The sequence below is a fragment of the Gasterosteus aculeatus genome, chromosome 14, assembly GCF_964276395.1.
Source record: "Gasterosteus aculeatus chromosome 14, fGasAcu3.hap1.1, whole genome shotgun sequence".
In the NCBI taxonomy this organism is placed as follows: domain Eukaryota; kingdom Metazoa; phylum Chordata; class Actinopteri; order Perciformes; family Gasterosteidae; genus Gasterosteus; species Gasterosteus aculeatus.
The window spans coordinates 2,718,276-2,743,124 of NC_135702.1; the positions used below are offsets into that span (position 1 = coordinate 2,718,276).

General features: G+C 47.5%; 2 protein-coding genes across 17 annotated transcripts in view; both read right to left on the minus strand.

The window, feature by feature from the left end:
- Positions 1–4,812, minus strand: part of fcho2 (FCH and mu domain containing endocytic adaptor 2) — a 36,490-nt gene extending 31,678 nt beyond the window's left edge. For all 15 annotated transcript variants that reach the window (XM_078088878.1, XM_078088876.1, XM_078088874.1 and 12 more), the window contains exon 1: positions 4,541–4,812. In XM_078088878.1, the coding sequence (XP_077945004.1) occupies positions 4,541–4,573 (33 nt within the window). In that variant the 5' untranslated portion in view covers positions 4,574–4,812. The remainder of the gene's footprint in view (positions 1–4,540) is intronic.
- Positions 4,813–5,498: 686 nt separating this feature from the next.
- On the minus strand, positions 5,499–24,803 carry tnpo1 (transportin 1). 2 transcript variants are annotated; one of them, XM_040197086.2, is made up of 25 exons: positions 24,623–24,763; positions 24,370–24,486; positions 23,269–23,344; positions 22,774–22,923; positions 21,378–21,484; positions 16,980–17,113; positions 16,488–16,569; positions 16,136–16,258; positions 15,692–15,810; positions 15,362–15,422; positions 15,046–15,214; positions 14,697–14,849; positions 14,397–14,622; positions 14,021–14,192; positions 13,842–13,928; positions 13,640–13,747; positions 12,246–12,404; positions 12,058–12,145; positions 11,885–11,983; positions 11,693–11,788; positions 9,849–9,924; positions 8,866–8,965; positions 8,717–8,791; positions 8,392–8,533; positions 5,499–8,289 (listed from the first exon to the last, which is right to left on the minus strand). In XM_040197086.2, exons 2-24 carry the CDS (start codon positions 24,472–24,474, stop codon positions 8,426–8,428), a joined length of 2,673 nt encoding a protein of 890 aa, XP_040053020.1. In that variant the 5' UTR covers positions 24,475–24,486; positions 24,623–24,763; the 3' UTR covers positions 5,499–8,289; positions 8,392–8,425. The 2 variants fall into 2 exon arrangements, 1 of the variants encoding a protein (XP_040053020.1); XR_013452634.1 differs by lacking the exon at positions 9,849–9,924 and having other exon boundaries at positions 24,623–24,803.
- Between the last annotated feature and the right edge of the window lie 46 nt (positions 24,804–24,849).

Below are 24,849 nucleotides of genomic sequence, written 5' to 3' on the forward strand. Positions count from 1 at the left end.
GGTTTGGAGTTCTGCGGCTCGCACAAACCAAAGCAAGACGTGTTGTTTTTCCAACGCTGACACAGACGAAAGGTCAGGACGTCCGTGTCAAAGCGGAGCGCAGAGGTCGCTCTTTATTTACAGAGCAAGTAGACTCTCTCTCTCTCTCTCGCTTCCTGTTGCGACGAGACGACAAAGCTATGGTCGCCCAAACCCCAAACCGCTGCCCCCCCCAGCTCATCATGTGACCAGACAGGAAAGGCGAGACGCGAGATGTGAGCAGTGCGCTCACATGACATCTGCACGGACCCGCGAGAAGCTGAAAGCGAGGCCCCTCATTGGCCGGCGGGCCGGCAGAACAGGGAAGTGACAGAAAGCGAACAGGAAGGTCTGTTCAGCGGCGGCGGTGGCGGCGGCGGCTGCTGCGCCGCTCCGGCGGAATGTGAGAACAATGAACACAAAAGAAGAAAGAATAAAACAACTACAAACACAGGAAGCAGCTCTGGGCGGGATTTTTTGTGGGGGGGGAGGGGGTGGGGGGTGTCGCAGGTTGCAGAAACACCTGAGACTCACAATCAGCCTCTTATTGGTCCAGCAGCCAGTTTGTGCGACTGCGTCTCAGGGGGAAGTGAGACTGGCTGCGTTTCTCCACTTCCTCCTCTGGACCCTCACTGAGGTCTTATTCCCGGAGCCAGAGGTGCTCGCTGCTCTTCAGTTATGATGGAGGGCTGTTGTTGTTGTTGTTGTTGTTGTTGTTGTAGTTTTTCACTCCCCGCACGACCACGGGCCAATCACACCAGAGTGAGAGAGAGAGGTCTGACTTCATCAGACAAATCCAAAACAGGGAGCATGAAAAGCAGCAGGCGCCGCGTCGCCGGGAACGAGGTTTTCACTCATAAGCAGGAGAGACGATCATCATCGAAACTCATTCATTATGAAGCAAACGGAGGCTCCGTGGACGTTTGACTCCCGTTGACTTCTTTCCCCTGAACACGACTTAAAGGGACAGTCCAGACACGACGGAACTACGGTGCCCAAAAGAGAGACGAGGGAAAGCAGGTGGGGATTTCTGGAAAGACGTGTTGCATCGCTTTGAGTGACACGCGGGAAAGATATGTGTGGAATGTTAATTACCTACAGTTCCTATTCATGAGAAACATTATTATATTATATAGTTTGTAAAATCAGAGGAAGGGGAATATCTTATATATGTTTATACACACTCTACTTGTTTAGATGATTACTAGATTCATCCTCTGCTGGATCAAAAGACGATATTGATAGTCAATAAAACATGGAAGTCATATTTCCAGCAAAAGCATCAGATGTAGTTTCTCAAACGGGGGGGGGGCTCGTCTCAGCAGGGAAGCCACACCACGGACAAAACACACAACGCAACAATAACCGTCACTATGCTCAATCTGACCTGAACACCTTAAAGGAGAGATAAAGCAAACCACAGCGCTGCAGCTTATCGGCTAACATCTGGAATCCTCTCTCTGCCTCTGGAGACCAGTTTGAACACCCACTGGCGTCAGTAAGAGAGAGCCCAGCTCCTCGGTGGATGCTTTACTGCCTTCTTCTTCTACAGAAACTGTACGCTGAGCGTTTATTACCAATTCACTCAAAGAGTCTGTTGACTTTAAAACGAAACGTCTCATCTTCAAATTACTTATTTTTTTTCTGCAAACAATCCGACTTTGGAAATATTCAGTCATCGGACACATAGGACGAGCATATTGGGAGTTAAAGGAGCTGAATCAAACGTATCGATGTGCGAGCTGCAGAGTGGAACAAACCCCTTTTCTCTTAAGAGCCAATCAAAAGCCATCATTTGCCGCGGCAGTGAAGGTCGCCACAGCACAGCACGTGTGGCGTTCTTTGGGAAGTCTTCGTCAATACATCTCCACCAACACATCAGATCAACAGGAAACGAGGCCGGGTGGGGGTGGGGGGGACGGGGGGGGGGGGGCTGTGAGTGCAGGTAGCGGCGATGGAAAGACGTGCGGCCACTAAACAGGCCTCGGACCCGGGAGCCTCGAGCACGATGACATCAGAGCGCCTGCCAAAGGGTCACGTGACCAAAGAGGTCCAGGAGCAGCACACAGGCCAGGCTTTGTTAGCGGCGTGGACCATAAATGTGGGGGGGGGGGCAGCTGGGGGCAGGGTGGACTTGACTTGACTGCCACTGGGTTCGGGGTTGTGACATCACGCGCGTGGTGATGAGATAAACCCCCGGACCAGTTACACATGAGCCATTTCACCAGAAATATAAACACAGCATGTGTTGACAACAGTCAATGTTTACCAAAACCTAAGGGGGGGGGGGGGGGGGGGGTTGTGCGTCATCATTGTCCATCTCCTCTTCTTGCTTCAGTCTTTGCGGCGTTGTTGTGACATTTTGCACGTCAGACAATAAGTTGTGGGAGTGTGACTGTGAAATCTGCACACAGTGGAGTTGTGAGAACCACACGCACACACACACACACACACACACACACACACGTGCAATGCAAACAGCCGGGAGAAGAAGGCCGCCCCGGGGCTGTTGGCTGTATCAACACTGTTTGCTTATCACGCTGCCATCTTATTTTCCCATGATATGCTAACGGCTAACAGGCCCCACATTAAACATGACCTCTCAGACGCCAGCGTCTGCAGCAGAAAACGGGCGGTTAACAACTTTTAGTCGCTCTATATTTTGAGCGTTTAAGAAGCGATGCAGAAATATGTGTGCGTTTGATAATGAGAATGTGACATGAAAGAATTGAAGCTTTGTTACAGAAAGCGGCCTAAATTCTTTGGGAGTAATCCAGCGTCGGGGACACTTGAGCAGACTCACATTCAGACTTTCATCAGCAGGCCACATTACACACACACACACACACACACACACACAGACACACACAGACAAAAAAGGGGAAATGGACATTTGAGGGTTGCACACTCAATTTGTGCGCAGAAATGCTGCAGCCAGAGACCAATCACAGTGTGTGTGTGTGTGTGTGTGTGCGCTTATCTGCCAATTCATGAAGAGCTATTATTCAAAGCAGGGCTGGATGTCACATCCAGGGAGGAGCAGCAATGTCTCCAGCGTGAGACAGCAGAGCGCGGGGACAGGTGGAGACTGGGACACGAGTGAAGATGTGTGTGTGTGTGTGTTGATTTGCAGTCAAGTCAAAAGCCAAATGGATGCATCCTCTAAGTGTGTGTGTGTGTGTGTCGTGAATGTTAAAAACACAGCTGATCCGTCCCCATCACTGGATGCTCTTGTGTCCCGCTGCAGGGCACAAAGGGCAGATTGACTAATCAAGAGTGCCTCGGCTCGCCACTTTCCCCATTTAGATAATGATGCAGTCTCCTTTTAGAGGAAGGGGGGGGGGGGGGGTCGGTGTGACAGCAGCACTTCCAAATGACTTTTGTGATTTTCAGGAATAGAGTCTCTTTGCCACCTGCAGCCAAAAGGTCTACTGAGTCGGTGTCCACCTCAGAGAGGACAGGAGCGCAACACCAATCACCGGTGGCGATTTGACGGCACTTTATACGGCCAATGCACCGCCGTAACCATGGTGACAGTAGATTAAACGTCATCCATGCAGTTCCAAAAGCTACACGGACCCTTGATGATGGCAGTAACACACTGGACCCTGTTCAGTCACGGCGGCTATCGATGGCCGCTGTCCAAAAAGTATTTGTGACAGCTCAGACGACAGTATGAGACAAATCAATGTCTCATACAAGACAGAAGTGCTGTTTTTACTTTTTAATAACAGCACGCGTCGCTTTAGTGTTTGTCGGCAGTAGCAACACAAAGGAAAAGACAAGCAGGACCTTGTAAAGTAAGAGACATTTTACTGTCCAACCTGCTGCTCACGGAAGGGGACGAGAAATGACCTTTGGTATGGAAGTAAATACACTGTGCACAACGTAGTAGTAATACACGCAGTACAGCGCTGCCTGTGTACTAATATGAGCCATGTCCAGCACAGGGGGAGGGGGGGGGTTACATGTTTGCTGTTTTTAAGGCTGTTCCATGACTTACTAAAACATCTGGCCTCTCACTAAAACTTTGTTACGGAAGAAAGAATGACGGCAACGGCCGAGCGGCTGTGAGTGACAGCTCGAGCGTCCAATGGCGTTCGCGGAGCTGACCAGGAACATTCCAAGGAAGCCCGGGAGAGCCAATTAGAGAGGCCGAAACGTGGGGGAGGGAGAGGGGGGGGAGGTGTGTGTGGAGGGGGGGGGGGGGGGGGCTGAGAGGTTTCAAGTTAACGTTAGATGGGTTCAGAGGCCCGAAACCCCGCGGTGGCAAAATAACACACGCCGAGGAAAAGAACCGATGGCCGGGGGCTGGGAAGCGGACGGTGGGGGCCGCTGACCACCGCGTCTCCCCCCCCGGTGACCGGACGGCGCGCGAGCCGTGACGGTCGCCTCCGCGCCGTGAAAGCTAACGTGACTTCCGGCTGACACGAACGTAACGTTAACAGGGAAGGGAACACAGCGGGAGAATAACAAGGAACCGCAACCGGTGCGAACACCGAGAATAAAAAGCACCACCTACCCAGAAATTCTCTAGGAAGTAGGGCGTTATCATCTTGTTTTATTCCTCTCGGCCGCAACTCTTAAATGGGTTGTAATGCAACTTTTACGGCGAAAATCATCCACCGTCCTCCCCCCTGTTTCTGTTGAATCTGCCTTTCCCCGTTTTTTCGCTCCTCTCTCTCTCTCTCTCTCCCCTTTCTTCTCCCTCCCCATGCGGAGACTCCACCTCCGCTCGCCTCCCGGCTTCTCCCCCGTCACGCGTCCAGGCGCTTCGGTCGCAGAGGAGGAAACAGCGCCGCCGACGGCGGACGACGGCGTCGAAAAACGACGCGTTCAGGGGCTCGACGTAAACCTCTGTACTCGACTAGATGGCTGGAAAAAAAAAAAAAACCGTTGCGCGGACGCATCTGGCGGTTTTACATATAGGATGAGACGGTGAATCTGCGTTTGAATTGGTTGGGACAAGATAACTAAAACTGAAGCACATGCTACACCACGTAAATAAGAGATTAAATGTAATAATGCTGTATTGAAGCATACAATGTAATATTCCAAACCGGCGGTGAACGCAACTTGGGGGAAAAAGTGCTCCCAGATTATCCAAACCAAAAATTAAGTTTATCATATGCAAGTGTTATGCACGCATAAAAGTGAGTGTATCCTTCCATGAGCCCATCTTCTGAAATAGATCAGTGTGTGTGTGATGCTCTATATGCACTAGATTCACACGCGATCCCAATGGAGAAATTATGGAGATGCGTTTGATGTTTCCTACAGGCACAGCCTGCATAATAGTGATAACTGATGACTGTCAGGTATGTGAAGTAATACGATGAAAACAGTTTTCAATTTAAACATCTTGGAGGTCACAAGAAGCACCTGAGACCGACCAAGTTTATACACCGCCTCTGGTTTCCTTGTATGTTAGTATTGTGCAGCAGGAAACCTGCTCTAGATGTCCCAAAAAAAACACCAAGTCTTAATGTAAACAGTTTATTGGAACATTGTACAGAATCAAGCAATGGTAACCAGTCACATCCACTATATCATCTTACAAATATTACAAAATTACTACAATACAATATAGATTCTTTGCATGATCCAAAATATTTGGTGGCCCCAAAAGTATTACTTTTTGTATTTTATTTTTTTTAATTCAGCAGCTTATTAAAAAAAAAGAATATTTAAACCATGTCTATCAAAATGATGTTCTTGCTTTGATTAGCAAAAAAGAGGAAGGCTAAATGCGAATACGGGAGTTTGACTACACATTCCTTAATATTGGTGGGTGCTTTATAAAATACAATTTTTTTCAGTAAAGCTTCATAAAAGTCCAACTTATATTTGCAAATTATGTTTACAACCCGACGTTTGAGTCCTTAACCCATTTCCTTCCTTTTAAATTCGGTTTCTTTAGATACAGTATACATCTACTGCAAAAACACCAACAAAACCTCAAAGTACTTGCTCTCAAGGCATCGTGTACAACTCACACTAAATATTCACCGTAGTATGATAACAATCACTTTTGACAAAAAGTACATGAAGTATGTGCAAGTTACCATTTTATTCTTCCCTCTGCATTGCAACTGTATTCACATTTCACAGCTAGCGGCGTCGCGCACGAATAAACATTGATGTAAATCAACACCCACGGCTACCCCCTTTAAACACGAAGGGCGAGAGTCTTTACTAAGCTTCAGTTGTGGAGAAGAGCTGCATAAAAGGCGAACATGTAGGGGAAATCATGACAAATAACACTGAAACACAGACAACCTGAGGTAAACACGGAGAAAACACGTATTCAAGTAGTGAAACACAACTACAATGTGTAGCAGCAGTCGAGTGGGAATTACAGCACAGTAACGGGGGGGTTGTGTCGCTTGTGTTTTAAGGAACGACCCTCTTTCAGTGAAAGAATAACAGGACTGTGTACACACACACACACACACGCGCACACACACACACACACACACAGATCCCATCGAGCCTTGAATCCTCCATTTCTTTTGCATGCCAAACCGCTGGAATGTGACAGACAGAATCCCTTCCTAACACAAAATGAAGTGGCACTTACAAGTATTGGCCTCTGTATTCCATGATGAATTATACCCCTGTTTAGCTGCTTAACAGATCCTTTACATATTGGTATGCTGAGAAAGTTCCTCTAAGACACAGAAGTACTTCTGTCTTCTAATAAGCCCGTTGCATCGGGACACTTATTGCATTAGGTAAATACATTTAAGCAGCAGTACTTTAACGATCCGTTACAACTAAGTCGTATTCTGATCGGTTTGGCTACGTCATTCATTTCAAGCGCGAGCCGTTTCAACCTGACGTGCACGTCAGGCTCTGGCAAAGGGTTAAAATACTGCAGTAATTACTCTGGCCAGCAGAGGAAAAAAGACTGGCAGGGCACAAAAACACCTAACTTAAGCTCTCCAACCCATCATGGAATACGTTCAGGCTCCTTCTAACTCAAAGACTTACACACTTTATAAAATATAACAGCGCAAAAACAACCAGAGACGATAACAACGTTGTAGTTTCACAGTATTCAAAGACAACACATCCAGCTATGGGGGTCGACGTTTAGGGAGAACACTCCAGCAAGAATCATGTTGAAGTTAGAAAAGTGTTGTGATACATTTGTAAAACCTTTAAATGAAGCTCCCCTCCCTCCCGTAATCCCCCCCCCATGCATTGGGCTGTGAGGGGCCACCAACATGCAAGAGATGAAAGTACCCCACGAAACACAACCACCCCAAACGTTACGGTCGACCTCGGGATCATGCTTCACCCCCCCGAGGACGAGGATGAGAAATAAACAGGTGACATTGTGGCTCCGGGCAGCCAGAGACTCACGACCTAAAACAGACCCCTAAGACGCCTCTCTGTGTCCGACGGTATAAAACATGGCGGCCGACGTCGGACACGCCCGCAGAGCGCGGCCGGTCATGCTACGTGACGGCTAGTCGCCGCCATTTCTCAGGTTAGACGAAAGCAAACAAAAAGATAGATAAAGTACAAGGTCAGAGAAGAAGCTCATCGCGGGGGGGGGGGCGTCAAACGCAACACACACCACTGATGTTCCACAGCTTCTCACAACGATACAAGCATGCTACCTATTCCCAGAAAAGCCTGCTGCTCTCCGGAGACAGAGCGAACAGAAGTGATAACTGTATATGTGATAACGTATTCTTGGTGATATGCAGCATTCTACAGTTAATAAGATGCTTTCTGAGCATCGGCAGCCGTTTCTGAGCTCTAAGTCTTCCTTTTATTGAGACAAAGAGCTCTTGATGAAACATCATCTCGGCTGCGTTTTAAATGGACATTCTTCTACTCAGCTGCAACTACCGGCCTGACATGGTAATGGAAGCCTGTTCTCTCTGTGCCAACTGCTCCTCTAACCAAAACGAAAAGGGCAAAAGCTTCTCAGGGTCGTGTGCGACATTTTCTTCTCAGTAGTTCAGGTAACCGAAAGAAACAGAAGTTTGGGGAGAAAAAAGCTGATCGATTGACTATTTCTGATTGAGATAACATGAATATTCCTCCTATGATAAGGTTGTTTTCCGGCAGACCCCCCCCCCCCCCCCCCCACCCCCTTGCCTGTGCATGGAGGCACTTGGCACTGCAGCTGCCACCTCCCTCCCACCCCGCCCTTCAGGTCCGGTAGGAGGGGTACGCGTCCCCTTCCCCCCAGTAAAGGGTAACATGTTCCCTGGGTAAAAGAGGTTCCCCATATTGTCTCCCATAGCGAAGGACCTGGAGGGAGAGAGAGAGGGAGAGAGGGGGGGACCTCGTTAATGAAAAAAGGTTTGGTTCATTTCAAATGTTTGCGAGTGGGTTCTCCACGAGGAGACTGACCCCTGCGATGAGGCGTGTGCTGCCGTGGAAACGGTTACACCCCGTAGAAGGTCGCCAGTCGCTCCTTCAGCGGCATGGGGAACTGATCCGAGAAGCGCCTCCAGTTGTCCTCGCCCACCTGGTTCTTAAACCCGTGGAGGATCTGAAATTAAACACCGGGAGAAGTTCACGCACGAGTAGCGAGGGAATGCTGCCGTTCAAAATAGCTCTTGTTCATCGGGTCGGGTGGGGCAGAGGGTGGAGGGGGGGGGCGGGGGTGACTGAGTGCATCGTTCATTCTGTTGGAACGCGACTCATTTAGAATAGTGACGTTTCCCTCTTTTACCTTGCAGAACATGTCTCGGAGGTCGTCGTTTGGGTTTACCCAGGAGGCCACTGCGTCGCAGAAGAATATAAAATCCTGTTCCAGAGAAGAGAAGTGAGGCAACATTTCAACGCGGCAACACGCCGAGGGCGGTGTCGGCTGCACCTCACCTGCACTACGCCGCCCGGGTTCACACTGATCATAGTGCAGATTCCTCTGAACGCAGAGTCTTTCTCCTCATTGTCTCTTATATTTCGTAGAGAGGTGCACCTGACAACGGGGACGACCAAATTCCACATCAGACAGATCAAAGAATGACAAAAAGAATGCTTGACTACACACATGTAAATAGCTATATGAATATCTACATAATACACTATAATCTATTTCCATGCTTCATACAAATGTAACGTTTAGGGTTTTATCATTAAAACATGGTAGTCTGCATTTCTACATCCATGTGAGGTGACAATTGTGTCTAATGACAACAAGTCAGGCATGCACACAAAACTGATTCAAATAAAACAAATGCAACATTTTAACTCTTAGCAAACTACTCTGAGCACTAAAATCTCCACTGTTGTCTACGAGCAGTGTGTTTCTTAAAAATCTCATGTACAGCACCTTGAAATAACATTACTTGTTTAGAGATTGACTAGAGAAGGTTGGGCTTCTATTTATTTAGGGACAGGCACATGCAGCTGGGCGACTACAGTCTGAGGAAGGGATTCAGAAATGCTCGTTTGCAGCAAAGTCTGCACCCTTTCTCTGTAGCTGAACCAGCAGCCATGTGGCAAATCTGATCCCATGCATCTTTTAGGCTAGCGACAGTTAACAACGACAAAAAAAAACAGCTAGAAATTAAACAAATCAATGTAGAATACATGAAGGTGCTACTGAGGCAAAAACAACAGAATCACAAGTAGGACCTTAAAAGAGGACAGGGTTAGTCACATGGTCGGCAATGACTACAAACTAATAAGAAACAAGAAGAAAACAAGAACTGAAAAGACTTCTTTTGAGAAGGAGAGAGGAGAGGAGAGGAGAGGAGAGGAGAGCCACAGGGGAGGAAAGGGGGAGCAACAGGAGACAGGCGAGAAGATAGGAAGGAAGCAGAGGAGATGAATTAAATAAAAGATTGAATAATACACACCAGGGTCTTATAAACTGCTGTAGCATGGGTGCCACCTCTTGAGGACAAACGTAACCAAGACGACCAATTGTTATTGCTAAGGTAACGCAATCACGGTTACACACCACCAAACGCCAACCAAGACATGAGCAATGAGGAGGGGGAGGAGAAAAAAATAAAGAAAAAACAAACAACTCAGAGACATAAATCAACAGAATCTGTGTGTGATAATAAACAGAAGATTTCACTAGTGTTGATTATTACTGCCCCTCAGTCAAGGGGGAGGAATGTAAAATATGACACTCTAAAAAAAACATACAACACGTTTAAGGGAGAACACATCGACAACTTTGACAGGACATTCATAGAAAAAAGGCAAACAATGGCATCTGCTTTCACGAATCATTTGGATCGAAAAGCTACTCACTTCTATGAGGAAAGGGATTTAAAATGAGGGTCTCAATGCGGAGACACAGGCTAGCCGTGTGCGTGAGACCGGCCTAAACAAGAGCAGTGCACGCTGAGATCTCTCCCTTAAACTCACAAATGTTATATTTCCATAACAAGCAGAAATCTTTTTGTTTCGTTGTGTTCTTTTGAAAGAAAAATGACACATTACTCCAAAGGCAAACTACATGGAGGGAGACTAGTATCCAGCACAGCAGGTTTCTATGAGGCAGAGAGGAGGGAGGACCTAAGTTTAAGAGACACAAAACTATGCAACATTCTCATTAACAAACAGGCATTTATGAACAGTCCAATGACACATGCAGAAAGCAGATGGTATGCTCATCAGAATCAAGTTCAGTGCAGGATAAGCTGACCACAGGTGAAAAGGCCGGCGTGCGTTCTGCAGCCACACCCACCTGGACGTGACGGTGGCGTCACGCGGCTGTCTGCTCCGATTTAGCTCCACTGATCAAGTTCTCTTAGGAATCACCGCCACGGGCATTAAGATTTCTCATATATTACATAAAGCCAATGAAGGTCTTGTTGAGATATTCTGTCCATGTCGTGTTTTTAATTAACAAAACATTCGACAAACGGTGAATAGAAAAAGTTCACTGGCCAGATGCTAACAGTTCTCGTGAAGCTAGAATGTTTAATGATGGTGTATCCTGCATCAAACGTTGGCCATTCTTAACAACATTAAACATCTATTGGCAGATATGCATCAACATTTAAAGAACAGTAAATTAAAGCAACAAATAAACTGACAGCAAACAAACGGGAACACGTCTACAGTTCCTAGGTCTTCTTTCATTACGGCGGGTTACACTTCACACTTTTTGGTCTCTTTGAATGATCAAATCGTTTAAAATCCAATTAGTAAAAACAAGAGCTCGGTGTAACCCCCCCGGTTTAAATGCTCTAGTCCAGGTGTCCTACATTTAGTCCGCTGAGGTGTCCTCTCAGTCATTCAGTAGTTATTGTTCAAGTGACTATGTCTGTCTCATGGTAACAATGCGAGGCTGTGGACTCCTCGATCTATCTCTCACACCGCCTTCCGTAATCTACGACACCTGACGGAGCGCAGTCCGCCCCCGTCAGGTAACGACGGAGCACTTACGCGGCTCGCTTGATTCAAGTGGCGGGCCTTTTCCAGCGGGACTTAATTTTTCTTTCATCTCTGCCCGTAAGGGCCACGTCGCAGAAATGTAAGCGGACATATTTTACATACTTTGGGGAAACCAGCTGAACCTGAAAGGCCCGCGGGCCACGGAAGGCTTCTTTAGATACACGCTAAAGGGGCGGGACTGGCTTAACGCCTGGCTGAATGACTGGCTGAACGACTGGCTGAATGGATCGCAGCGGCTCCCTGAGTGTGGCGACCTGGCTGGCTCAGAACCGCCGCCGAGTGGTACCTGTGTTCTCCAGTAGAGTCTTTGGGGTATTTGGCCTGTTAATGATCTCCACCAGCTGGTGCAGCACCATGGCAATGTACGGCTGCATGTCAGAGCCTACGGGCGGAGGAACGGCGGCAGGAGACAGGTTTACTTCATCATGACTGTTATTGCCGACATATTGTGGTGATTTGGCGAAATTGAGGCACTCACCCATTTGTATGGATATCTCTCCGATTGCCCAAGTTGCATTGTTGCACACTGATATTAATTCTGGGTTCAAGTTAGTACCCAGTATGGGCATGAAATCAGCTGGAAGAAGGAAAGCGAGTGAACTTAGCAACCTGTTTCCCAACGTGTTTGAGGGTGAGCGGCTCACAACGTACCGATGCACGGTTTGACATGTTGGAAACAAGCCTTGGTCAGATCCCCCAGCAGAGCAAAGGAACTCTGACGCACCTCCGGCATCTTGTCCTGAGCAGTTGGAGAGGACAATAACAACAAAAAAGGACAACGATGTTAGTCACTTTATCAGTTTGTCACAGAAGCAGAGTTCTGTGGTCACTGTGGTCACCTGCATGCACTGGTACATGAGGGTGAGGATGTTGCTACGGGCAACCAGCTCCTCGATGGTGCCTCCCAAACCCTCCGCCAGGCCACTCAGAAGATCCAAAGCCACGATCATGAAGTCTTTGTCAGGGGCTTCGTACTGGTCTGGCTGTGACTGATAAAGCTGGAAGAGGGAACAACCATTCATGATTTAAGAGTTGAATTAAATTAACACAATTCACTAATAGATTATCAAATTGTAATTACCCATAAAACTGAACACTAGTCCGCTCTCCATCCTAAAATAATAGTTTTCCCGGTTTGCCTGTCCATTAAACCTGCAGTCATTTGTTCTATTTGGCCACTTGGGGGCAGTGCAACAAAACGTCAACACAACGCTGACATATTGAGCCCCATCTTCCAGCCAGAACAAAGGCGGAGGCATTTTCACAGCCACTCTGTCTTTGTACATAGTAAATGTACTTGTGTCCAACCCGTGAGCCCTTAAAAAGAGGCGTGGTCAGGCGCATCGCTGCAGCACCGAGCGATCACGCCATCGACCAACAAAGACCAGGTCTGAGGGCAAAGAGCAGTATTCTCCTGCTGTGTGAAGGGCTTATCATTCAGATAGTTATGCCCACATAGGCGGGGTCATAATGTGTGTACACAGCGTGGCTACACTCTCACTACTTGTTACACACGCAAGAGTGATTTGGGGTATTTGACCACAGGCGAATGGGGGTTGTTGATGGAACAGACGCAATGTGACACAGCAACACTCACTCTCCATAAAACTTCACTAATATAAGGATGATAAAGCTAAATGCGTATTTGGAAGCTGCATAGTTTAATTCATATTGACATTCATAACATCTAAATAAACATGTATATTTGATGTGTTTGAGCCCAGTATTTCTGCAACATAATCAATATTATACTATTTGTAGAATTAGTGCCATGGGGTAGCAGCTTAAGATGGTTTCATACAGGTGTGATAAAAAATCCCAATAATTCCAGGTTCAACAGTCAGAATTCATTAAAAGAATATTTGATTATTTCACAAATCCACAACAGGAAAAAAAAAAAAAAAAAAAAAAAAATATTACATTACATGTCATTTAGCTGACGCTTTTATCCAAAGCGACGTACAATAAGTGCATTCAACCATAGGGTACAAATATATATATATATATATATCTGCTACATTATGCTTAGATCCATATTTTCTGGCGGTTTGCTCGCTCGCTTCTACAATATGTAAAATATTCCATCTAAATAGCGATGCAGAGACCGAATACATCCCTTTGCACCATGAGCCTTACTGGGAGTCTGGTTTATGTTGGCCCCGCCCTAAATGCTTTAGGGCCCACTATGACCGAATACACACGATACGTCCTTATAACCCCCCCCCACACTCACCATGTCCTGAGCAAGCGTCTTCTGCACCAGGTTGACGCAGCGTTGGTACACGGGCTCACAGTAGGGCAGGAAGCCGCTCTGCAGGGCCGTGGCTACCGACGACAGACACTGAGGAAGGACGGCAGGGGTCAGTTATCGCTGGGGAGGGACTCTACAAGCGCCAAACGATTTGTACAGCTGCTGCTTCAAATCCGCGACTCACTTCTAACAAAGGGAACAGATCTTTGTCTTCGTCTTTCAGCTGGTTCCATTTCTGGATCAGTGGAGGCATCAGCATCTGGATGTATTCCTGTTAAATGACACACATCGAATGAGTCAGGACAAAACAGTGGGATTTCTTTCCTATTCACATGAGCCAAAGTACGTTTCTGTTCTGCTTACCGGTTTGTTGAGGTGATGCCCCACCGAGTCCGCCAGTGTCCCGATGGCGTCGTAAAGAATGAGCAGATTTTTGTGCTGGTACTTGTTGAAAGCGAACACCAGTGTGTCGAGAATGAACGCAAGGTAGGGAACCAGCTCGGTGCAGGCCTCCTCCTCCAGAGTGGCAAAGGCACTAAAAATAATAAAGGAGGGAGTAAGAAAACATGAAAACCGGAAGCAATTTGTCAATTATTATTCTCAACAACACGGAGAAATCCTCTCCATACGCATTTTAAAGTGTGGTGACCAGATTTCAGGGGCCGTAAATACAAAAAGAAGACACTTTTGAATGTAGAGCACCTTTAAGAAACGGGTGCAGCGCTGCGTCGGGTCTTACCTGCACGCAGCCTCCTGCACACGCTTGTTGCTGTCCAGGATCCGTTTGAGCAGCTCCGTCATTAGAGGCTTCAGGTAGGTGTCCGGCGGCTGGCCCACCACCCAGTGCGCGTAGCGGCTCAGCGTCCAGCAGGTGATGGAACGTACCAGGGCCTTCTTGTCAGACAAACACTGCACCAGATGGGGAATGAGCTCCGGCAGGTAGGGGATCATGCCCTGCATACAGCCTGGGGGAGGTGGGGGGGGTGAGATCGCTGTCCTTCCTGCTCATTCTCACACCCTGATGTCTGTCCCCTCTTACCTTCAGCTATGGCCCCCAGCACGAGGATGCCAGACTCTTTGACGACCCACTCGGGGTGGAAGAGCAGCTCTTTGAGGAGGGGCAGAATGTGCAGCAGCAGATCGTCCCGGAACACGTTGGCCAGCACGTCCAGCGCCGCCGCCGAGCACTTCCCTAATGTTGGGCGACACGCGAGGAGAGGGACACAGAGGCGAGCGGACAAACATCGAACGGACAGTCACAGGTACAGTGGACACAAAGAAAGGACAAAGGATCAATACAGCGCGTGCTTCCTGGCTCTCGGTAAAGGTCGTGTGGGGGGGGGGGGGGGGGGGGTAGCTGGCTTCACAGTGGGGGGCGCTGGACTCACGCAGGTTCCAGTCGGAGATGGTGTCGTCGTCGTCTTCGTCATCGTCGTCGTCTTCGCCGTCCTCGATGCCGTCGCCCTCGTGCTGCTGGGCGACCGTGCGGGAGCGGTGGAAGCGCGGCCGGATGTCCTGCTCGTTGTCCGGAATGGCCTCGTCTTCCTCCGTGTCCCCCTGGTGGCGTGAGACAAAGTCACTGAAGTGACGGCAGAAATATCGGCAGATCGCTCCACGTGGTCACAAACACGTCAACTGCGTGACACGCGGCGATTCATCCCCCCCCCCTCCTATAAGCACAAATACGAGGCTACACAAACTGACCTTGAGCAGGATTATGTCAATCTCAGAGTACTTCATCCCATTGACAAGCACCGGAATGAGCCTGCAGCAGAAGGGCAAAGGAACAACGATGAGGCAAAGGACAAGGGCAGGTCAGAGCCCCCGAGCCATCACTCACACGTGATCCCTGCTGCGGGGGGCAGTTCAACGACTGAAAGATGAAAGATGTTAGAGCGAGGCCAACTGTCAGGGTTCTTAATCAGCCGTTACTGGGAAGGTTGCTATGAATCAGACGCTTGCGGTATGACCATTGGAGTGCCAGACTGTGTATTGAGTGTGTGTGTGTGTGTGTGTGGGGGGGGGGGTTCTTACTGGGAGAGGTGTCCACAGAGCACTTCCTTACACACCGGCTGCTCCGCCAGAGTGAGCCAGAACTCACAAGCTTCCAGGGAAACATTTTCATCTTGGTCCTGAGTCCTCAGCAGCATGTACTGAAATCAAACGATGGGCCATATTTATCGTGTGTACTTTATATCTACTAAAACACAATATGTTATTCTGAAAATGAGGATGCAAATACATCCAAAGCCTAAAACATGCATATGTGCCCAATGGGAGTCATCAGAGGCGCGTCATTAAAGAATACGAGGGGCAATATAATGTATTGTTTTTCTTATTCTCAACCTATGAAAAATAAATGGGAAATCCAGCGTTTATAGGATGTATTATGATTATCAAGAAGGACCCAAGAGCCAGAGTAATAGTGCAGATCACTAAACCGTGGACGTCTGTGACAAATAAAAATGCAGCTCTCACCTCCACGATGTTGTGCATGTGTGGCAGGAGACGGTCCAGGCGAACTTCCAGCAGCATGACCAGAGCTCTGCACACGTTCTTCCTCACTTCCGGTTCCTCATCCGTGGCCAGAGCGAACAGGTTCTACAAAGGACAGGATGACGCCGGGGTCAGATATCAACAAACAATAACAATAACCACTGCATAGCGTCTGAAAGATCTGATACAAAGTCAACACCGTTATATCACATGACATCCATGTGTCATATGAATGCTACCGATATAGAGCCAAGATTTGATTGTGTATTTGTTTTTATATTTCCTTTCCACAAAGAGGAGGACAAAGAGCACGGTGCGTTACGCCGTTACTTGCCTCAATGAAAGGGTCGATGTGCAGCATGAGCGCCTGAGTCCTGCTGATGATGAACTGATTCACGCAGGCGATGGCGTGAGACCTGCAACACAGTAACCGCCACTTGAGATCCACACGCACGTTTTACCAACGTGCCCGCACTATGAATTCAGCACCCGTCTTCTCCTCTCCTCCATTAACGCGGATTTGACCTCCAAATGTGAGGCAGTCGTTCCTTCTTTCGTGGCTCTGCTGCATTACGGCAACAACTATGTGTCCTTTAAACACACCGGATGTGCCTCCTAAACTACACCAAATAAACTATACTGGCAACACGTACGCAATGTTAACAGAGTTTATGACTAGCTTAATTGCAACGCTTTACGTTGCTACAAACCGACGATAACAAACGCGCTGGTTGGCCTCGTGGGGAGAAACACGTTTGCTGCTGCATGGTGGAAATTCTGCTTCATTGTCAATAACAATTGAAGGTTTGGGAATGAAGCTTCATACCTGATCTTAGGACTGCTGTGCTTAAAAAACTGCAGGAACTTGGGGATCATGATGTTCAGAGGGCGATCCAGCACGTCACTGTCCAGGACCTCAGCTGAGTCCTCGCAGATCTTCTGCAGGGCTCCAAACGCTCCCTGGGGGAGTAGAACAAAGAGAGGGGGAGAAAAACAACAAGAGAGAGCATTATGAAATGTGCACTGCTGCTGTAGACGCTGGGTGTGGAGGAGGAATGGAGTCAGCTTTTGCTCGTTTTTCTTTGCCTCTATATTGTACCAATGTTCGATCATAATGCGTTTAAACAAGTATTGGCGATTTAGAGGATCTTATTCTCACAGAGCGAGAGCTCAAAAATGTCTCCTCTCCTCCCTCATCCACGATCTTCAAAGGGTTCTTTCCCTTCTGCTCTAATAACCTTCATAACAGTTGGGGAGCGGTCACAATTATCTCACACACACACACACACACACACACACACACACACACACACACACACACACACACACACACACACACACACACACACACACACACACACACACACACACACACACACACACACACACACACCTCTCTTAATACTGGCTGCTTGATGGATGTTAGTATGCATGTTCACAATATGCTGCAGCCTCCTCTGTCTCTCACATAAAATACAGCCTGAGGAGCCGATAGGAGGGAAACAGCACGGCGCCGACACAGACGCTGTCTGAGATGGGTTTCCATGGAAACCGTTCCCATGTCGGCGTGCCTCTCAGATGACATGTACCAAACGGTCTCAAATAAAATGTGGAGGAGCCGAAAGGGAGGAAATAAGACGAGGAGGAGACTGTCAAGGTCACATAGAGGAGACAGACGCTGCCATGCTCAACGCAGACATTTCCCTCATTAGGAGACACATTTATCCAATTCCATCTTGCAGGGTGGTGTACATTAGGAAGAGGACTACATTCGGGTTCAATGACATAAAATACTCAAACAACATGTAATGTGCACCAGATTTTGCCGATTGAACCGTTATGTTGGTTTTTTGAAGCCAAAATAGCTTGTTCCACTTAATAATGCACTGCATTCATCTTAATATATCTACATAACATACATGACGATTATAGTTTATCAGAAATGATCCGACATTTTCCCAATTTATATTTTATGGAAAACAATGATCAGATAAATCCATAATCTTGGTTGCCGCCCTTAGTAGAAGTACAATGTTATATGTTCATTAATAGTTATTGTGCAGCACACGGTTGGACATGGAAATGCAGCTATTTTAAAAACATGACAAACAAAAACAATAAAGCTCCTTGTAGGATTTTAGTTTCATCTGCATCAGGAGGAATATTTCATTTAACTCATCACATGTGGCAATGTACGGAATCGTCCCCCCCGCTGCCCCTCAATAAACTGAGAATGGAAACAGAGACGTTTGCGTTCACACAACCAGACGTCTCCTCTGGAGATGTGAACAATGTCACGGAGCAAACCAGCGCCGAGGTGACAGAACGTGTTCAGCAACTTCCTCCACAGAAACCCCCCCACTGCCGTTAATCACAACAGTGAAGCCTATAAAAAGCCCTCCGCCAGCATCCCACACCTGCTGCTGTCCGTTTTAAAGAGCGCGTGGAGAGAGGGGTACAAGGTGGTGCCGCCGCAGGGGGCTTTTCCTACAACCGCTGCTCCGTCATCAACAAGAGCGGGCCGACGGTGCAGTTTAATTATGTAGAGACGGCCACAGTGAGAGGAAATACCTCGGCTGTCACTGGGCACAAATCCCATGCTTTTTATTTCAGACATTCAGGGAGAAAACCAGACCTCAGCATCTCCTCTTGGCCCTGTTTTCAAGCTTTAGAGAATCCAGCCTGTGCCCGTGAAATCGGCCAATCACAGGTCACCTCAGAGAAAGGGCCACTCTGTAATCCTTTCTCGATGCAAACGTGTGGGTCTATAAAGCTAAGAAGAGATGATACACGGGGATCCGGGGCCGGATTTTGCAGAATATCGGCCGAACAGGACGGTAATAAAAAAAAGATAAGTCCCGATAAACCGGGGTCACAATCACGATGCAGGTTTGGGATGATACTGTGCAGGTTACAGTGTGAAGGAGTGAGGAGAGAGACCAGTACGGGTTACTGAGTGGTATGAAGGGCGGTGTATAAAATGAATGATATGGTGCTGAACACTGCTTGAAGCACGTGACCAGGCCGATGCTGGTGGTCGGGGGCTTAGGACACATTCCTGCTTTTTTTTGTTTGTTGCCTTGTCAGAAAGCTTCCTGCCGTGCTGTACTGCTTTATTATTACAATACGCGGAAGGGCTATTTCTGATATTTTTCCCCAATAATACCAAAAATAAGCTCCCCACCCGAGATAAGATGACAAATTTACCCAAAGCTCACCGCAAACACGGCCGGATTCCACCATTTACCCAGCTCTGCTCCTCCTGACATCGATTAAATCACACTTATACAGCAGCAAACAACAGCAGAAGTCATCTCAGTGGGCGTTCCACGAAGAGTCTAGACGGTGCTCTTTACTAATTTGTAGACAGAAATCCCCACGATGAGCACTGGGGAAAGAAGGGCTCCATTAGCCCGTCAGCAGACAGACCGTATGGATGCACTGTAAATGCTCCACCCAGAGGACGTGCTCTATTGATCCAGTGGTCCAAGGACATCATGCATGCGCACCTTTTCCCGTCGCCGGGGCAACGGACTGCGCGCGGTTCTGAAACTGTACACTGGCAGCCGCCAAACCGGCTCCCAAAATAGGCATCCAAGTCCCGTGACAGTAATGGTGCGTGTTATTTAGGGGTGTCCATGGCGATGGTCAACGCCTTTAAAAGTGTATGTGGCGTGCCGTGGTTTTTTGCTGTCTCCGGTGATTTTACGGCGTCTTAGACATCTGCAGCCTCTCACATGCATTTGAACTTTTATAAATAAGACATAAATTAAATAAATTAATAAATTGAGTGTGGTAATTAGTGGATTGTGCTTTTGTCCACAGCAGCGTACATAAAGAGGTAGAACGCGGGCCACATCAGATCAGGGAGCAGCTTACAGGCTTACAGGTTCAGTGTAGTGAAACACCAGCTTTCCTCATGAAAACATGACCGTCAGTCATATGATTGTAGCTCCACGTTTTCTAAGTGGAACATTGTCCATTTTCCTTCATTTTAAAACAAGCCCAGCTTCACAAAATACATTTCTTATTGTACCAGTTTAAATTGATGCACAAGTATTGTTGGTGTTATCATTACTTGAAGCATTCAGATGAATTATGTCATTTTGAACGCTTTGTCACGTTGTGAAAGTTCTTATGAGACTTAATAGAGACGGCATGGAAAAGGTCCAACAATGTCAGAAGAGCCAAAACGACTGAAAGCTAAATTAACATTTTGTACCTTTAATCACAAGATTAGAAGACCCTTTTTTTCTCCGTCTGGCACCAACCTCTTTAACATCAGGCATTAAGAAGCTTTCCTGCCTTATGAGGAGTTGCCCCCGCGCTAAGCCCTGTACACACATACACTTCAAGCTCCTCTGCGGTAAATAGCTGACCTAAATCTGAATGAGCTTTATAAAGAGAAGCCAGCGCGGAGCGACATGTTGTTTTTTTCTGTCACATCTTCTCTGCAAAGAATAAATTCCTGCTGTGAGGGACGAGTAATCCTGGACCTTCTCAACACCCCACCTGGTATCACACGCAGCTGACTACATATTAATGACCCAGGAGTTTATGTGCGTGTGGGCGAGGCGGCTGATCAGATGATCCAACCCCCGCTGCAGGCTCCCGTACTGGAGCACTTATCCAGCATTTCAGTGCAGTTACAGGAGCTGATGTGACTAAGAACTCACAAATTAGAGCTATTTTGCTTGATGCAACGAAGAAGTGATAATAGGCCAAAAAAGCAAAGAAATAGGATAATATTAGACTGCTAGGAAAAGAGCCATACTGCAGTTTTTCGCTCATAGGAAATTGGGTCGTAATGATTTTCTGGTGAAAAGGATCTAGAGAGAATAAATTATTCCATGTCAAATAATCCACTGTTGTGGCTGCAGCTCCAGCTGTGAGGCTTCCTTTAGCTCATTTGGCAACGGGATGCCATCCAGATGCTGCTTTGTAGCTGACCCAGCTCTACTCCCTTACCACAATAAATAGAAAAACAAATGGGCAGCGCTGTGTGGCCAGACAGGCCTACTTGTAGCCATAAGTGTGCCACGCCACATGACCACAAATACCTCCCTCGCACACCGCAGTGACAATAGATCAAAGTGATATTTGAATCAAGGAAACAGTCCATCATCATCATCATATCCAAATATCGCCGGCCCTGACTGATGAGCAGACGTTCAATTCCCACAACCACAAGATCAAGAGGTGAATCTCCCGCGTTCCTCCTCACCTCACACGTGTTGTAGTCCTCGGAATCCAACAGCTGGCAGAGTTTGGGTAAAAGTCCCGGCCAGTTCTGTAGCTCTCCCTTGGAGGCGATGGTGGTGATGAGGATACCTGTGGACAGGGCGGATGTTCTGCTAGTCAAACGGATGTAGAAGCCACTGGGGTCCACAGGCACCGCTGACTAAACTCCTCGTTCATGATCCTACTCAGCAGCCGTCAGAGGTTTGTTTTGTCTCTCTCGCCTCTGGGAACAACTAGTTTCATACAGTAAACACTTGATTTTTGACCTTTGGTGGAATGGAGTTCATCACCAAGTTAGTTTTTTCTATTTCAGAAAGTAATAGGACCTGATTAAAGTCCAGATTGTAGATATGATACGGATGTAGAGCCATCATCCCACCAGAACAGTGATTTAGTGCATGAGTTGAAATCTTTCTCTAGATCAATATGGGAGAACTTTAGCCGAGCTTTGATTTAGTGCTGCGTGTTGTGCGCCTCAGTGCTTGTGTTATGCATCAAGTGTGAGGATAAATGTTACAGATGTGCATTGATGGATTTTCTGTTGTCAAAGTATCAACTGAAAAACAAGGGAGGGCCGTTACTGTGGAAATACAACAGCTAACAGGGGGCAGGAGGTCTGAATAAACAGGAACCAATCCAGGAAAGAAGGCAGGAATCCTTCCAGTGGACTTCAGAATCCATTTGGGGGGATATGCTGCATATAGACAAGCACTATGGTGCAAATGAAGGCTTTAGGTAGCTGTGAGTTGCACATGTTTCTGCATTGTTAATCAAACAGAAAGGATAGAAGACAAGCGAGATGTATTTCTAAATGTGTCCTGTTTCACTGAGGGCCGAGTCATTAGAAGCTGGTTTAAATATGCTCATGTGTTTTTGCCGCTCTGTGCTAATGAGACTGTTTAGCATCTCTCAGTAAAGGAGGTGCTGTGTTCAATGCTGCTCTAAGAAGAACTGACACCCACGATGCAGACTGTGCTGTTTGTGTCCAACTATAACGCTATTACATTTAAAACACACATTTACAGTATTCATCTCAAGTCATAATCAAATAGAAATGGTCAAAAATGTAATTTATTTCATGGGTATACCTTTATTCCATAAGCTGCGTTGTCTATGTCTAGTATAAATAATTTACATTTCCTCAATAATTGATGTACTCAGCTGTAGGTTCAACAGTGGGTTGAGTCAGCAAACAACTAAATCTACAGATAACTACAAGCGACACAAATAATACCAGTTACACCCCCGATAAAACCGCCTTTTTTAATCCCTCACCACAGCACGAGGGTGGACGTCTTCCTCCGTGGACACGAGCGCACGAGACGCGACGATCAACTGATGCATAACCCTAAAAATGAAAGCGAGCGCCTTCCACTTACCTACGGTGGCTCGGATGAGGGGAGACGAGTCTCCGATGTTCTGGAGGCACTCGCTCTTGATGAAATCAGACACGCCATTGGGGAAGTTCTGATAGTGGGCTTTCACATTGTTCTTCAGTATCAGCCCGCTCAGAGACCGCGTTGGTTCGTCTTGGCGGCGAAGAAGAGGCAGATTGTAAAAATAACACAATAAAAAACCTTGAGTAACTTATTATTGTACTCATCTCGTTGCATTGGACCTAAGAGCAATGGTGCAACAGCATCCTTAAATGTCTTAACACCACTTAACATTGCAGTCATCTACAGTGCACTGCGGTCCAGCCAAGAGTTGAGTGGTGCCAGGAACAGGGTTTAAAATTAGAGTGACCCATATTCAGAGTGCCACATCATCAAGACGCCATTGGGTCACTGGAGTCGCGGCGTAAGAGCCCCCGTCTCTCAGCCGTTACATAAAGGCGGCATGTCTGAGCGCGGCGGTGCCAACAGAGAGCTTACCTTCTGACTTTAACTTGGTCAAAACGAATATCAGATAGTTGTTGAAGTCGGGGTACTGGTTGAGCTGCTCGAGTCTCTGTGGACGGTGGTTGAGGAGGACAAGGGGCTGACTGTACACACGGCAGGTTCAAAGGTCATAAACGCGTCATATGACCGGACTGAATACGGTCAGTACCTAGACAGATGGCGTAGTCAGCGCTAGAACAGCAGGTTTTCTAGGAGTTAATGATGCAAATTACATAATCAAACCTTTGAGAACCATAAGGCCCGGCTGCATAGAGCCCCTCATATTAAGCGTTCTCCAATACAAAAGCACCGGCCTATTAAATGTTACGCTGCTGTAATTAGTAAACAAAGTCTCCCAGGTAGCTTTATTTTAGGATTATAACATTTGTGTGTGGAGCGAAATGCAGCAAATAATGAAGTAGTTTCAGTTTCTCATTTGTGTTTAATGTTAATTAAATGTGGATGTGTCTGATTCAGATATCGACTGAATCTATCATTATTATTTTTGCATGAACATCAGACATAATTCATGGTCTTTACACACAGACCATCCCTTTGGAGACCGATGTTGTGATTGTATGCATCCGGTTGAATGTATCATAACGGCATTATTACTAAAATCCCGTGTAGATTATTATTACATTACACATGATCTTATTTATGTATGTATATCTAAAATGTAAGGGTAAAATGCGTTGCTCATTTAGCTATTTGCAGAGGAAACCTGAGGTTTTCTTGTTGTTATACAGCTGCAACGGCTCATGGAAGCCGCTCGAAGGACCGTTTATAGACGTCACACTAACCCGGGATAAAACACAACGGTACACCTCTAACGCTATAAATATCCGCGTATGCTCCGTACAGCCCGGTAGCGGCTTCGCTAGCGGCACGTTGGGCCTGTTAATTAACCACGAAGCCCCCCGACCGTCCGGCACCTGCCCGTCGTTACCGGCTCCTAACGGTAACCCGCCCGCGGCCAGCGCTAGCTGCCCGGCTAGCTGCCTGCTAGCCCGCCGGGTGTACCGGGTGTCTAGCGAGCGCCCAACAACCGAGACACGCGCGTCACGACCCGCGCCTCGGCTTCGGGAAGGATACTTGCTGGACGGATCTCTGCGTGGACGTGTCCGGCGACTGAGACTCCTTCAGCAGCTGGAGTATTTGTTGAAGTCCCTGCTCGTCTGGCTTCCACTCGCACTCCATCTTGCTGTGCCGCTGCGGATCGAGACACAGCGTTTAACGATCCTCCTCAACGGCCGCCCCTCGTGACGCTGTCGTTGACGCGTTTTTTGTTTTTTCGGGGTTTTTTTCTTTTTTGTTGAAATAACGTTAACGTTAGAAATGCGTTCACCCGTCTCGACTGGGTCGACCGTGTTCGAGTGACGCGGAGCCGTCCGTTGAAAACGTGACCGTCCGTCCGGGCTCGCAGACGTTGGGCCTGTTACAGCGGCCACATCCGTTTTTACGCAACAAGCTGGAGGGGGGCGGGGGGAGGCGCGCGGGCGCGGGGGCGCGCGCGGGGCGGTCGCGGCAACGCGTACAGAGCCGTACATAGAGAGAGTCGCGTCGACGGAAATT